Genomic DNA, 12,578 nt, shown 5'->3' on the forward strand with positions numbered 1-12,578 from the left:
GAAAGATCAGTAAGAGAGAGAGGGCTGGGTGTGAGGCGCAGCGATCACGTTTCTCAACACAGCATCGCTGAAGGACAGCAAGCCGCTGTGCAATGCGGTGGGTCTGATGGATAACTGCTTCCGACGGTTTGCAGAGGTGGAGATTTCGGAGACGTGGTCGATCCCGAACAAGTCGTGGAACGAGATCGGCAGCACGGACATGTTTGCTTCGTGGGGTGAATTCACGCCGCAGGAAAGTGCTAAAGGAAATGATCGCCTTCGGAGAGAAAGCGGAGCGAACCTTGGCGCAGGCGGAGCGTCCCTGCAAGATCTGCGTGAGTATGAATCTGCAGAACGATAAAAACTATTTTGAGAAGCTACCGCTGCTCTCGCTGATTCTGAAGCGAGTTGTGAAGGAATATCCGACGGTGGTGTTCACGCTGTACAAGATGTCGTGTCATGAAAGCATGGTGAATTGCGTGGTGGAGTTCAGCGAGACACGGGATTGGGTGAGCATCATCAACTCCTATGAATCGAATATTCTGGTTTGGGAGTGCAAAGAGGAGGGCGACTGCTTTGAAGAAGCCCGGAAACAAAGGCACGATCCTATGACGACGGAGCAGCAGCTGCAGCAACAACAGCAGTTGAAGCGAAAGCGGCAACAATTGCAAATGCAGCAGCAGCAGCAACAGCAACAACAACAACAACAGTCGCAGCAACCGCAGCAACCGCAGCAGCAGCAACCGTCACAACTGCAGCTGCAACAACAACAACCACAACAACAAGAGGCAGAACAGCAACAACAACAGCAACAACAACAACAATCACAACAGCCGCAGCAGCAGCAACAACAACAACCACAGCTGCAGCCGCAACAACCACGTGTAATGTTAGATATATAAGTATTCCCTCTCTTTAGAATAACCATTGTTTGTTCTAGCAAAATACGTTACTTGGTTCTATCACCCTGTATATTAGCTTCTGCATCCCCTCACCTTCACTAAAAGAGAAGAAACAAAGAATCTACAGAAGAAGTCAGGAGTAATCACTCTACTGGCTTATGTATGATAATCATACTGACCACTGTACAACACTGGTTCTGGTCTTTTTCAAAAAATAATAGTAATAGTTGTATGAATTAACCTGTACTTTTGAACGATTCTGATTTATGAGGAGACAAGGTAGGAAATTTGGTATTCCTGACATTTTTAAGTATCGTTGTTTTTGTATCTGGCTACTCTAATATTGATGATACTAAGTAGTGGCGGATGTGCAGCGGCATTTGCATTCTCAGTAAGTTGCAATTGAGGGCATTTAGCGTAGGAATCAGATTTCGTGTATCGTGATGATGAGAATCCAATTATGGGTATGGACCCTGCTTTACAAGGAATGAAGCAGCATTACCGACCTTTAAATAAGCCTCGTGCCGAAAAACGCTACTACTGTGGAGTGAACATTGATTGTTCCTCTAAGCATAATGGTGTCGAGACAAAACAAGGAGCTCGCATCAAGAAATATTAGCTGTTATTTTTTGTCAGTTAGACTGAGTGTTTTCTTTATTAACAATTTCCAAATTCTTCTTTTTTTTTATTTTGATTTTAAGTTAGCAGTGGAGTGTCGACTCACTGGAAAGAGGGAGTACGATAAGTACACTGCATCAATGACCTAAAGCTTCGGTGTTTCGCCAAACATAATCATACAGAAAATGATAAACAGCAATCAAGAAACCAACGAGGCTTGAAAAAAACCTCACTTCAAAAACAAATGACAAAGTTCATTTGTAATGCGTTGTTCATTCATCAGCGCTCGGACCACATTTCGAAAAGCTGCATTTCCGCCTTGGCTCTTCATCCCCTTTCCCGCCAACACGACTTGGCTCTCAGGGAACGTTTTGCGAATCAGATTCTGCACGCTTTTCCGCTTCACTTCGCACTCCAAATCAGTTTTATTGAGAATCACTTGCACCGGAATATCGCTCTTCTTTCGATTCACTAGTTCCGGAATATAAAACGTTTCAAGGCCTTTGTGAAGGGAACCAAAGAGAGATCAAACACAACTCTGTGAATATCAGGATATTTTCAAGTCCCTGAGGATTTGAACCATCAACAACAAACACGACGCCATTCACGGCTTCAAGATATGCAGACAGAACGGGACGTAAGCGGGCTTGTCCCGAAAAATCGCAGAAAATGATGCGATAACAAATCCCGTCCTTGACCAACAGTTTTTCGTAGTAATCCACACTAGAAATAAAAGCAATTAATAACAAAAGAAAACCCATTCGTGGCTAGGAGGGAAGGACTTTCGCTCTTCTGCAGGTAGATTTGTAACAAAGAAGTCTTTCCGGCGCCTAAAATCAAATGGGAAGCAATAAAAAATACCAACATCCCCCAACACAGCAACACGAAAGGTACGATATTCTGAATACTGCTTTCCATTCACTTCAAAGGGTATTGTGTCGTATTGATATTCAAAAACCTCCTGAAAATAACACAAAAACAGAAGAACAACCTCAGCATTGCGTTCCTCTTGCGTATCTTGTACTTTTAATAAGTTGGGGACCCAAGATGGAGCCTCGTACTGAAAACGAGGGATTGTTTTGAGGATTTGACAAGAATGAGAATACAGGGCTTGTTCCGGTGTTTGTTCAAACCCAGACTTTCCTCTGCCTTGGCTTCCGTAGTCAATACTTTGTGATCGTCTTCTGCCATAACGACTGTTTCTTGCTTCCATGATATCCTTCTCTGTTAGCATTGGAATGTCCTCCCTAATTCAAAAGAAGGTGGCAATTATACTCCGCATTGGATTCAGCCAGTTCCTCCTCACTAGACTCTGAGGACGTAGATGAAACGGATTCCTCTTGGTTTCCTAAGGCTAACTCTCTTTCAAACTCGGTTGGATCAAAATCCAGAAGATCCTACAAATGAGCTACTTTCCTTGGAAGGCACATCTGCGATATCAAATCCATCCCGTGCCATAAAAAGATGCGCTCAAAATAATCCAAATCCAAAAAATGTTTCGCAACCAAACAAACCATTCCATACTCTACTATTCATCACTACTATGAAGACATCTTCTTGCAGAGATTCAGGAAGTGCTTCAGAGGCAACAGCCAGTCCTTGTGCGCCTTCCAGAACTCCAGATTCAGTTTCTTGTACACATCTTCAGCTCCCACAAAGTCGAACGCGTTCAGCTTGTCCTGCAACAAAACGAGCAGTGCCTCGGCCTCCTGCGACACCAGTCCCTTCTTGAACTGCTTCTCCATGCAGGCGATCGCCTCTTCAGCCTTCACGAGAATTCCTTGCTGGGGCTACACATCACGCTCGAATTCGAAGAATACCGCGGTGAGCGGGGCTTCGCGCAGTAGTGCGATGGTATTGCTCAGCGAGCTCATGATTCCCTGCTGCTGCGGCGTGATTCTGGAGATGAGAAGGAAGAAGCAGCGCCTACGCGTACTCCACTTCGGGTTGTGGCTGTGGCTCAGGTTGCGGCTGCGGCATGGCGGGCTGCGGCATGGCGGGCTGCGGCATGACGGGCTGCGTCGCAGGGACGAACGGCGTCGGCATGAAGGGCTTGGGAGCCGGCACGGTCGCCGCGGGAGTGAAGGGCTTGGGAGCGGGCACGGAGGCATTGAGCGGAGCGGGCATCATCGGCTGCATAGACGGAGCGGGCTGCTTCGCGAACTGGGGAGCCACGGGCTGCTGAGCCACGGGCTGCTGAACCACGGGCTGCTGAGCCACGGGCTGAGCAGGAGCAGCCGCGGGCCGGAAGCCTGGGAGCAAGTCCGGGACGGCGGCTGCCATGGCCTGGAGCAGCGACTGGGCGGACGGAGCGGAGCGGAGACTCTGGAGGAAGTGCGAGGTGATCGAGTTCATGCCCTGCTCCTCCAGCGCCTCGCACAGCACGGCGAGCTTCTCTCCGAAGGCCGCGAGCTTGGCGTCGAGATGGAGGTCCTGCACGGGCACCATGGTGCAGAGAATCAGCAGCACTTCCATCACGGACAAGTGCGAGCGCACGCGGTAATCCTGGCTCGCTCCCAGTCCCAGACGCAGCAGACCGCTCACATCGACCGCGCAGATCGAGCACAGCAAGGCCTCGTCGCGAGCGCCCAGCTGCTCCAGCCGCTCGCCCAGCTGCTGGCAGAGCGTGATGAACTCCTCCTCGCGCGCGTAGGTCAAGATCATCGCGAGGGTCTCGCGCCAGGAAGCGACCGTCGTCGAAGCCACGGCCTCCGTCAAGTCGCCAGACACGATCGTCGCCAGCGACTTGAGCGTCGACGACGCTTGCTCGCGCATGTAGCGGTCCTACGCTTAGAGAGACGTCGCAGAACTACGGTGGTTTGCTGGACCAACTCGCTTCCTCCCCAGGCGGAAAGCACCAAGGCGTCGGCAAATCGGCCATACTTGAAACACACTTCCACAGCACGCGCGAAATCGCCCACGATCACGCTCTGCTTCAGCTCGGACACCCACTCCGCGTTCTCTTCCTCCACCGCGGAGAGAGTCGCTTCCTCTGCTTCCTTTGGCTCCTTTGGTTCCTCCACAGCGGCAGTTTCCGCGAGAGGCGATTCGTTGGCGAGGGGAGACGCGCTCGCGAAGAGATCTTCCGCGGTGATCGCGGGTTTCTCGACGGGCTGCGGAATCTCGACGGGCTGTGCGGGCTGAGCGGGCTGCGCCTCGCTCTCCGAGGGCTGTTCAGTGGGCGGAAGGACGTAGCCGAGATGCTTAATGAGCGTGTTTCGCGCGTCGTCTTCGAACATGCACTACCCATCACGCCAGCCCTTCGCCCTCACCTTCATAAACAGCCACATCTCGTTCTCACGCGGATCCTCGCACACCGCCACCATCCGATCGCAGAATCCCTTCAGATCGCCCTGCGCCATGGCGCTCTCAAACTGGCCGATCTCTTCCTTCACGTCGTTCCCACACACCAGATCGGACACGGAGAGCACCTTTCCATGGAAGCGGTTTTCGCATCCGTTCACCGCCGAATAAACAGCCGACGACACCACCGACTTCTTCATCGACACGCCCTCCACGTTGTGCAGGACGATACTCCCATCGGAGGCCGCCGTGGCGATCACAGCGGGGTTAAACTGGTTCCACAGCACCTGCGTCTTGCGCGTAGCGCTCGCCGCGCGCGCCACGGTCGTGAAGAAGTCCGCAGCGTCCGTCGGAAGCTCCGGCTTCTCCTCTCCGTTCGTGATGTCGCCGATGACTTCCCGCTTGCTCATGTCCCACAGCAAGAGCTTGTTGTCGCGGCCTGTCGATGCCACAAAGCGAGGATCCTCGGCGTTCCACACCAAGTCCAGTACGCCCTTCGAATGCCCCGCGAGCTCGGCCAGCGGGCAGGAAGTGCTGCTCCGAAGGTCCCACAGCTTCAGCAAGGGAGAAGCGTCCGAATCGATCGCTGCACGTCACACCAAACCCAAGAAGAAACCAGTCAGAAGCTGCAAACCGTCGTGGGGATTCCACGCCACTTGACTCACGCGGTTGGTGTTGTTGTCAAACAGCTCGCACCAGACGGTCTTCTGGCGAATATCCCACACAACCACACGACCCGAAGCAGTGCTCGTGCACACAATGTGGCCGACCTTCGGATTCCAGGAAGCACTAAGCGTGAGGCAGTGTCAAAATTAAAGACTGTGTGATTTCGCTATAATTCATATTCGGTCTCGTCAGCATCGACACTTCCGGATGATCGATCGTGGTCAGATCAACAAGGGATACAGAGCCATCCTTGCAGCCAACACAAAGCTGGTTCCACCCGTTATGACAGTTGAAGCAGATACTTTGGACAGAAGAAGCACTGACTTCCACAGAGGCGATCTATAAATCACACGGAACAAGCACACGACAACCTTCTCCAATGTCCAGGTCTTTGATACACTGCAGCAAGGAATCCACAGCTCCACACATCCAGACGGCATTCCAAGGCAAATCAAGCCCTGGGCACCCTCCCGATTAGGAATCGCTGTACAACCCCAGCTTATACAGCTAATTTCAGAAGAAAGCGTCGTCTCAGCAACAAACTGACTCTTTCTAACATCCTCCAGGCTCCAGTCATAGAGTCTTAATGATTTCGCGGTATCCTCCTCCAAAGGAACGTAATCTTTCATGGAGGCAACTGCCATAATACTGACATGCTCCTTGATGGGACACCAAGCGATCGAAGAGAACTGTGATTTCAATTCCTTGATAATCGACATTTTTCATTCAACAAGAAATGAAGCAATTCCAGAAATCGGGCATATTCGTTCATTTGAGTTTTCTGTTCCAAGTTTGGATTGTTTATTGAAGTGGGATCGATTCGAAAACGTTCAACGTGAATTTAAAAATAATGATTTTCAAAAAACAACAACAATAACAGTAATAATAACCTCTCAGTGAAAAACGATTTCAAACCATATGACGTGAATACTTCATGATCATTAATTCTTCTCCCCGACACTGCTTACGCAGTACCATCTACACTCGCACAACCACCCATGTGCAACCTCTCCTTTCAACCCAGTTGCTTTTAAGATTGACGAAACTTCCTCAGGGATGTTCGCACGTTCCAACAGCAAATAAAATACGCCATGCTCGCTCAGAATGGACTACATCACACACACACTTGACTTTATTGTACCTGGACATTTGGCAGAAGAACGTCAATCACTTCCCTTCCTTTCTCTCCTCCTGCATAGGCCGACTCAATCGTACTAGATAGAACACAGACAAACAACAACGGTAGGAAGGTCTCTTCCGAAGAAGTAGGGACATAGGGAGGATTGAAGAGCAACACATCCACCTTGTTCTACTTCGTATCACTCGTAATTCAACTACTTGAAGTCTCTGAAGGGTGCATTGAAGCAAATTGGAACGAATTGTATCACCGTAAACAACCTAATTTAAGAACCACTCAACAATACCCACCTTATTTTGATGGTAGGTATCGCGCGTGATTCGACACGCATCCATGTTGATATCTATAGCTAGCGTTGCTGTAGGATGGGATTCGTCTATGTCTCAAAACGAAAAACACTCTTACTCACAATTCTTGTCAGAAAGGTCGAAATAATTCCCGAACCAGGTCCAATTTCAACAATCATGGTGGGATCTAATTGCTTGAGAAAGGAATATTCATTTTCCAGCGCATCGAGAAATAGGAACGAGTCTTGGTCTGGTTCATAGCTTAGAGTGAATAAATCGTTAATAGAATGTACATGTTCAAGTAATCTTCAGGAGATATGTGATCTAGGGAGGGAGTCGAGAAGAGCGAGGGATCCATAGCTCAGTTTATTTACAGCAGTCAAACAAACAGAAGGATAAAAGAGACGTACTAATACCAAGGATAAGGATCTTCTGCAGGAGCAGGCGCCACGACTTCTTCCAACTCTTCGGGACTCCCCGTTGGAATATACCTAGCCATCACACAGCACGCCAGCCACTACGTAGGGAAGGGTAGTTTGAAAGGACCGACATCGCGCCCATCGGTGATCTTGACATACTCTCCGTCGTTTCCAGGCACACACCCCTTCACATACACCAGATTCCGCTTCGGATCGATCTTGTACACCTACATCGCACCGGCATTCCACGCCTACCAGTAGATTCTGCACGGTGCAGTTCTTATTCCCCATTCGTCCAGGCATTTTCTTTCCCTTGAACGTCTTCCCGGGGTCCTACGCGTCACTCCTCTCCTCCCTCTTCTCGCACCTCTCTCTGTCCAGTCGATCCCAGAGAACGATGCGAAACGCTCACGCCGTGCGACGCGCCGAGGCCTTTGAATCCCCAGCGCCGCATTACGCCCTGGAATCCCTTTCCCTATCGCTTAGAAGAGAGCGCCGCACTCACTTGCGTGATGCCCTGGATGTTCACGCGCTGCCCAGGAACGAAGTGCTTGCAGGTGAGCTCCGTGCCTAGAGAAGGTCAGCAAAGAACGCACTGTGGACAGCGATATACTTCAGTACTGCTTTGCTGCAGCAGTAGAAACCTGAGTCCTGTCCAGTTTGATCGATTTGGAAGTCAATCATTTGCAAATTGATTTGGGAGTGATAAAGAGGGAGGTGGTTCACAAAAGGGTGGTAGGTTGATGGTTAACCGTCAAAATCACCATGACTACCACCGGAACGCTCCAGCCATAACATCAACTCCCTTCGCAACAATCATTTCACACATTGATTTCGATTACCTACCTACAGGAAGAAACGCGTCTTCCGTGACCTTGAACTCTGTGAGGTATCGCTTTGGCTCAACGCCAACGCTCTTGTAGTGCCCGAACAGTGGCTTGTTTACATTTTTCACTTTTACAGGACCCGCTCCAACTTGAAGACTGTTTGTATTTTCCTTCTCTTTTGTCTTGACTTGTACAACCTGACAATTCTCAATCTACTCCAAAATACAACGGAATAAGCCAAAACCTGGAGAACTGTACAAGGAATTCTTGTACACCATTTATCCCACAGAGGCATCATTCCAATCTTCAGTGCCACTACACCTGTCCGTTTAGACGTTGGACTCATCTCTCCAGCAACCAACTTGGTAGGAACAACCCTACAATTTATGACTTATGTATTAAGAATCACGATGCCGTAGAAAAACGAATCGCAGAGCAATATCGCGGCAAGTTTCGAACACAGCAGCGATACGAGGCAAGCATGATTCAATTTCTTTTCTCTAGTACAAGGTAAGATGTCTGGTAAGTAGAGCCCAAAGAACAAACCTGCTGCTATGGAGAAAATGGCAATCAAAGTTGAATCCAAACCGCGATTATTCCGATCATTTTACATATTTTGATAGAACAAAATATCGTTTTTAAATAATTGGGCGTAGCTGGATGGAGAAGCGTTGTGTGTCGATTGATATTGGAAGGATTTGGGATTCCTTCGTTTTCACTTATCTCGTTCAATTGTTGAATAAAAACTGGAAGTCGATCGGGTTGACAACGGAAATAGAATCGCGCTTGGGAAAGATGACCGATTCTGGATTTGTGCCTGGAGTGAGTCAAAAATTCTTTTTCGACATGCGGAACTATCTATTGTCCAGAGACTACTGGGTGGATCGGAGCGGAAAGAAGCATACTCCAAAAGAAGATGATGAATATGCCATAATCTTCGAACAGAATGTGCGTGTCGTTACTGTGAAGGAAGGAGATGTGTATTCCATCAAAGAAGTAGCGAGGAAAAAGAGGGTGGAGCAGGAAACCTTTGTATTTGGAGAAGCTGTGTATAGTCTGCGAATCTCCAATTCAGACGAAATCCCAATCTCCCAAAGCCAAGTCGATGAATATGAAAAGGCAGCGCTCGACTATCTCCAGAGCGGTTCTCTGTCCCGATCCACTCGGATCGTAACAGTTCGTCATCGAAAGCGAACCAGCTTCAACTTTGAGAACAAATATGTAATCGATATGACAGTGACTCAAAGTGGCGACAATCTCCAAGAAGCATTGAATGGAGATTTTACATACGAAGTAGAATGCGAATTGCTGATGCCTCGCGACAACTTTGCCCTGACAGTCTTTACTTATTTGAATGCTATTCTACACCGTTTGCTGACTCAACCCGAACGGATTTGCATGCCACCTCCTACAAGCGTGTTTCACCCAAAGAATGCAGCCCGACTCAAATGGGCATCTCTCTGTCCCGTCGCAGTCAATAGCGATATCGAATTGACCTCATCGAAGGGATACGATGATGCTCTGATTGAGTGGTGCCGACAGCAGAATCCCGAGAACAGAGCGATTCTGCCGATGAAAGTAGCGACGCAGCTCAAATGGTCGGTTGCCTATCCAGAAAAGTACTATACAATACGATGGGAGGCAGTGGATATGGGAAGGCAGCAGAGGGACACTCTCCAAATAATTAATCAGTCCGGAACAATCCACACGGAGGACGAAAAGGTATTTCATTGTTGTGAATGGCAGTATGAGGGCGTCATACCGAACAATCTAGTTGCTCCCATGAAGCGTCAATCTAGCGCACAGTAATAAGTGTTTTTGATTTACTCGTTGTTTGTTTCCAGAAAATCGGACTTTTTTGTCGGTCGCTTTTTTCTCTTAATTCCTGATTTGATAATACTTCAATAGTCTGAAAGGTATAGAGATAGAATGGGGACGAATCTGGGACGTTCAGATACTAATAGTTTGTAGAAAGCAGGAAATGCAGAGTCAAACAGGCGAAAATTCAATTGTTAATGGAGTAACAAGTGAGGAGAAGCAATTTGACTCTTCCGAATTCGGTTTGTGTTGGGAACAGCCGTTTTGACTTCTAGGTCTTGATAAGCGAATTCTGAAGGCGGTAACTGAGATGGGTTACGTTCATCCGACGTTGGTTCAGGTAGAACTTACGCGAGAAGGTAATGACTAGGAACAATCGATTCCTCTCATTCTGAGTGGGAAGGATGTATTAATTAAGGCTCGCACGGGTTCTGGAAAGACTGTTGCGTACGCAATCCCCACCCTTCAAAAGTTGCTTTCCATTACCAATACAACCGACGGAATCAAAGCTGTCATTTTAGTACCTTCCAAAGAGCTTTGCGTCCAAACCTACGAATGCTTTCGGTCCTTGTCTCGTTACTGTAGTAACGTCATCAATGTCGTCTCTTTGCATTTGAGCAGCGCGGATCAGCAGGTTGAAGCTGCGTTCGTTTCACATAAGTGGTAGAAGGGCTATCTGAACGAATACACGGATGTTGTCATTTCGACTCCCAAGATGCTGTTGAATCATTTAAAACTGTACAGCGATAACATTCTTAAAAACATCCACACTTTCATAGTAGACGAGGCCGATTTGGTAGAGCGATTATGACTCAATCATAATGAATGTAGTTGCTCTCGTATGGGTATAAGGAAGATATGAACAAGGTGGTGGAGCGAATCCCTGCAACTTGCCAGAATATTATTCTGTCGGCTACGCTGAATGAAGAGGTTTCGCTGCTCAAGCAGAAGTTACTGCATAATTGTGTGACCGTGAAGTTGGAGGAGGAAAACACGAGTAAGAGGAATGGTTTGGAGTGATGAGGTAGACTTGAATGAGTTTTTCATCGAGGTGTCTGAGGAAAAGAAGGCATTGCTGCTCTATGCGCTGCTTCGTTTGCATATTTTGAAAGGAAAAGTGATTATTTTTGTGGACTCGTTGAACTTGTTGCTTTTTTGAAAGGAATAAAGTAACGCATAGTGGATATTTCTTGAGTATTTTCTTGGAGCGATTCTCTATGAAGTCGGTGGTGTTGAATAACGAGTTGCCTGCTTTGTCTCGCAATAACATTATTCATCAGTTCAATCGAGTAGGTTTGGAAGAGAGAGTTTGAGCCTAGGGAATGTACGATTACTTGATCGCCACAGATGAGGGATTGGCGCAGTCCATTCCAGAAAACAGCGAGAAAGAGGAGAATGGTGGAAACAGTGGAACCAATGCGAAGGAAGACGCCGAGCTGCTGGGAGATTCTGAAAACGAGAAGGATGAAGATTCTGAAATTGAGAAGGACGTGGATTCTGAAATTGAGAAGGACGACAGTGACGACTTCGACCTAGAAGATTCTTCTGAGCCCGAGAAGGAAACCGAAGAGACGCAAAACGACGAATATAACGTGAGTCGCGGAATCGATTTCGAGAGTTTCCTCTTCTTTTCTCTTCTTCTTTTCTCTAGACGTGGCCGCAGTCATCAACTATTCGATGCCCGCCTCCGTTTCGCACTACGTTCACCGCATCGGCCGAACGGCGCGAGCTGGAAACCTGGGTACACGTCTCTTCATCCCTTCCACACGCAGGCACGGCGCTCTCTTTCATCGTACCAACCTCGGACAAGGATCAACGTATTCTGGCCGAGATCCAGAAGTACAATCCTCCGCGGGATGGACATCCCGTTCCGCAGCGACTTCCGTTCGACATCTCGCAGATCGAGTCGTTCAGCTATCGGTCGAGGCGGTTTGGTTCGATCTAATGAGTAGAGTGGAGGGTGTGAAGCGAGGCATTACGCCGAACTTGATTCGAAACACGAGAATGATGCAGTTGCGAAAAGAGGCGTTGAATAGTTCAAAGCTGAAGATGCATTTTGAAGACAATCCCCACGAATTAGAGCTGCTGCAGCATGGACTCTCAAAGCAGTTGGTTCGTCCGATAGCATATTTGCGAGATATTCCTGATTATCTGATTCCGGATGCATTGAAACCGAAATCAAATCCGGAGGAAGCGAAGCGCGGGCACGAGGAGGATGAGAAGAATAAGGAATGGAAGCGAAAGCGAGTGGCGGATCCTCTGCATGTTGCGATCAAAGGTCGTAATAATTTGTAGTCCTTTGCAGTTACTGCGGATCTTCTGAATGTCAGTAACTCGATTCATGAGAATAACCGCAATAATAATAATAATAATAATAAAAACAATAGAAACTGGAAAGAGAAGAAAGGAAATCGATGGGGGAAGAAGAACAACAATTACAATAACAACAACAATCATAATAATAAGTGGAGAAGAAGGAAGGGTAGAAGATAGATTCTTGCTTGATGTGTTTATTTGAGAATTGTTCGAGTTTATAAAAAATGCAAGAGAATGGGCATAGATAAATAACGAAATGTTATTGATCATAGAATATGCACCCTATAATAAACAATAAATACGAT

The 12,578-nt window shown here is 47.8% G+C and overlaps 6 protein-coding genes; 3 read left to right on the top strand and 3 right to left on the bottom strand.

Annotated features, from left to right (window-relative positions):
• The first annotated feature begins 1,103 nt into the window (after positions 1 to 1,103).
• On the top strand, positions 1,104 to 2,993 carry GSBLH_T00003932001 (uncharacterized protein). XM_013042761.1 has 3 exons: positions 1,104 to 1,160; positions 1,193 to 1,272; positions 1,303 to 2,993. Exons 2-3 carry the CDS (start codon positions 1,228 to 1,230, stop codon positions 1,498 to 1,500), a joined length of 243 nt encoding a protein of 80 aa, XP_012898215.1. The 5' UTR covers positions 1,104 to 1,160; positions 1,193 to 1,227; the 3' UTR covers positions 1,501 to 2,993.
• A 21-nt stretch (positions 2,994 to 3,014) lies between these two features.
• Positions 3,015 to 6,187, bottom strand: GSBLH_T00003933001 (uncharacterized protein; the record flags this gene model as incomplete). XM_013042762.1 has 6 exons in its annotated part: positions 3,015 to 4,283; positions 4,313 to 4,741; positions 4,772 to 5,388; positions 5,419 to 5,591; positions 5,623 to 5,769; positions 5,799 to 6,187. 6 exons carry the CDS (start codon positions 6,185 to 6,187, stop codon positions 3,426 to 3,428), a joined length of 2,613 nt encoding a protein of 870 aa, XP_012898216.1. The 3' UTR covers positions 3,015 to 3,425.
• A 413-nt stretch (positions 6,188 to 6,600) lies between these two features.
• GSBLH_T00006742001 (uncharacterized protein) lies at positions 6,601 to 7,072 on the bottom strand (the record flags this gene model as incomplete). The annotated part of the gene is made up of 5 exons (XM_013042763.1): positions 6,601 to 6,682; positions 6,710 to 6,777; positions 6,807 to 6,866; positions 6,897 to 6,982; positions 7,012 to 7,072. 5 exons carry the CDS (start codon positions 7,070 to 7,072, stop codon positions 6,601 to 6,603), a joined length of 357 nt encoding a protein of 118 aa, XP_012898217.1.
• Positions 7,073 to 7,287: 215 nt separating this feature from the next.
• GSBLH_T00003934001 (uncharacterized protein) lies at positions 7,288 to 8,485 on the bottom strand (the record flags this gene model as incomplete). XM_013042764.1 has 7 exons in its annotated part: positions 7,288 to 7,384; positions 7,415 to 7,539; positions 7,568 to 7,645; positions 7,680 to 7,787; positions 7,818 to 7,882; positions 8,159 to 8,351; positions 8,384 to 8,485. The coding sequence occupies 7 exons, from the start codon at positions 8,483 to 8,485 to the stop codon at positions 7,303 to 7,305; spliced, it is 753 nt and encodes a 250-aa protein (XP_012898218.1). The 3' UTR covers positions 7,288 to 7,302.
• A 1,052-nt stretch (positions 8,486 to 9,537) lies between these two features.
• Positions 9,538 to 9,966, top strand: GSBLH_T00003935001 (uncharacterized protein; the record flags this gene model as incomplete). XM_013042765.1 has 1 exon in its annotated part: positions 9,538 to 9,966. The coding sequence occupies one exon, from the start codon at positions 9,538 to 9,540 to the stop codon at positions 9,946 to 9,948; it is 411 nt and encodes a 136-aa protein (XP_012898219.1). The 3' UTR covers positions 9,949 to 9,966.
• Positions 9,967 to 10,267: 301 nt separating this feature from the next.
• Positions 10,268 to 12,252, top strand: GSBLH_T00003936001 (uncharacterized protein; the record flags this gene model as incomplete). The annotated part of the gene is made up of 10 exons (XM_013042766.1): positions 10,268 to 10,297; positions 10,328 to 10,591; positions 10,625 to 10,753; positions 10,789 to 10,954; positions 10,986 to 11,103; positions 11,138 to 11,246; positions 11,277 to 11,574; positions 11,609 to 11,698; positions 11,730 to 11,877; positions 11,907 to 12,252. The coding sequence occupies 10 exons, from the start codon at positions 10,268 to 10,270 to the stop codon at positions 12,250 to 12,252; spliced, it is 1,698 nt and encodes a 565-aa protein (XP_012898220.1).
• Positions 12,253 to 12,578: the final 326 nt, after the last annotated feature.

Source organism: Blastocystis hominis (genome assembly GCF_000151665.1).
Source record: "Blastocystis hominis, Singapore isolate B (sub-type 7) whole genome shotgun sequence assembly, scaffold_5".
In the NCBI taxonomy this organism is placed as follows: domain Eukaryota; class Bigyra; order Opalinata; family Blastocystidae; genus Blastocystis; species Blastocystis hominis.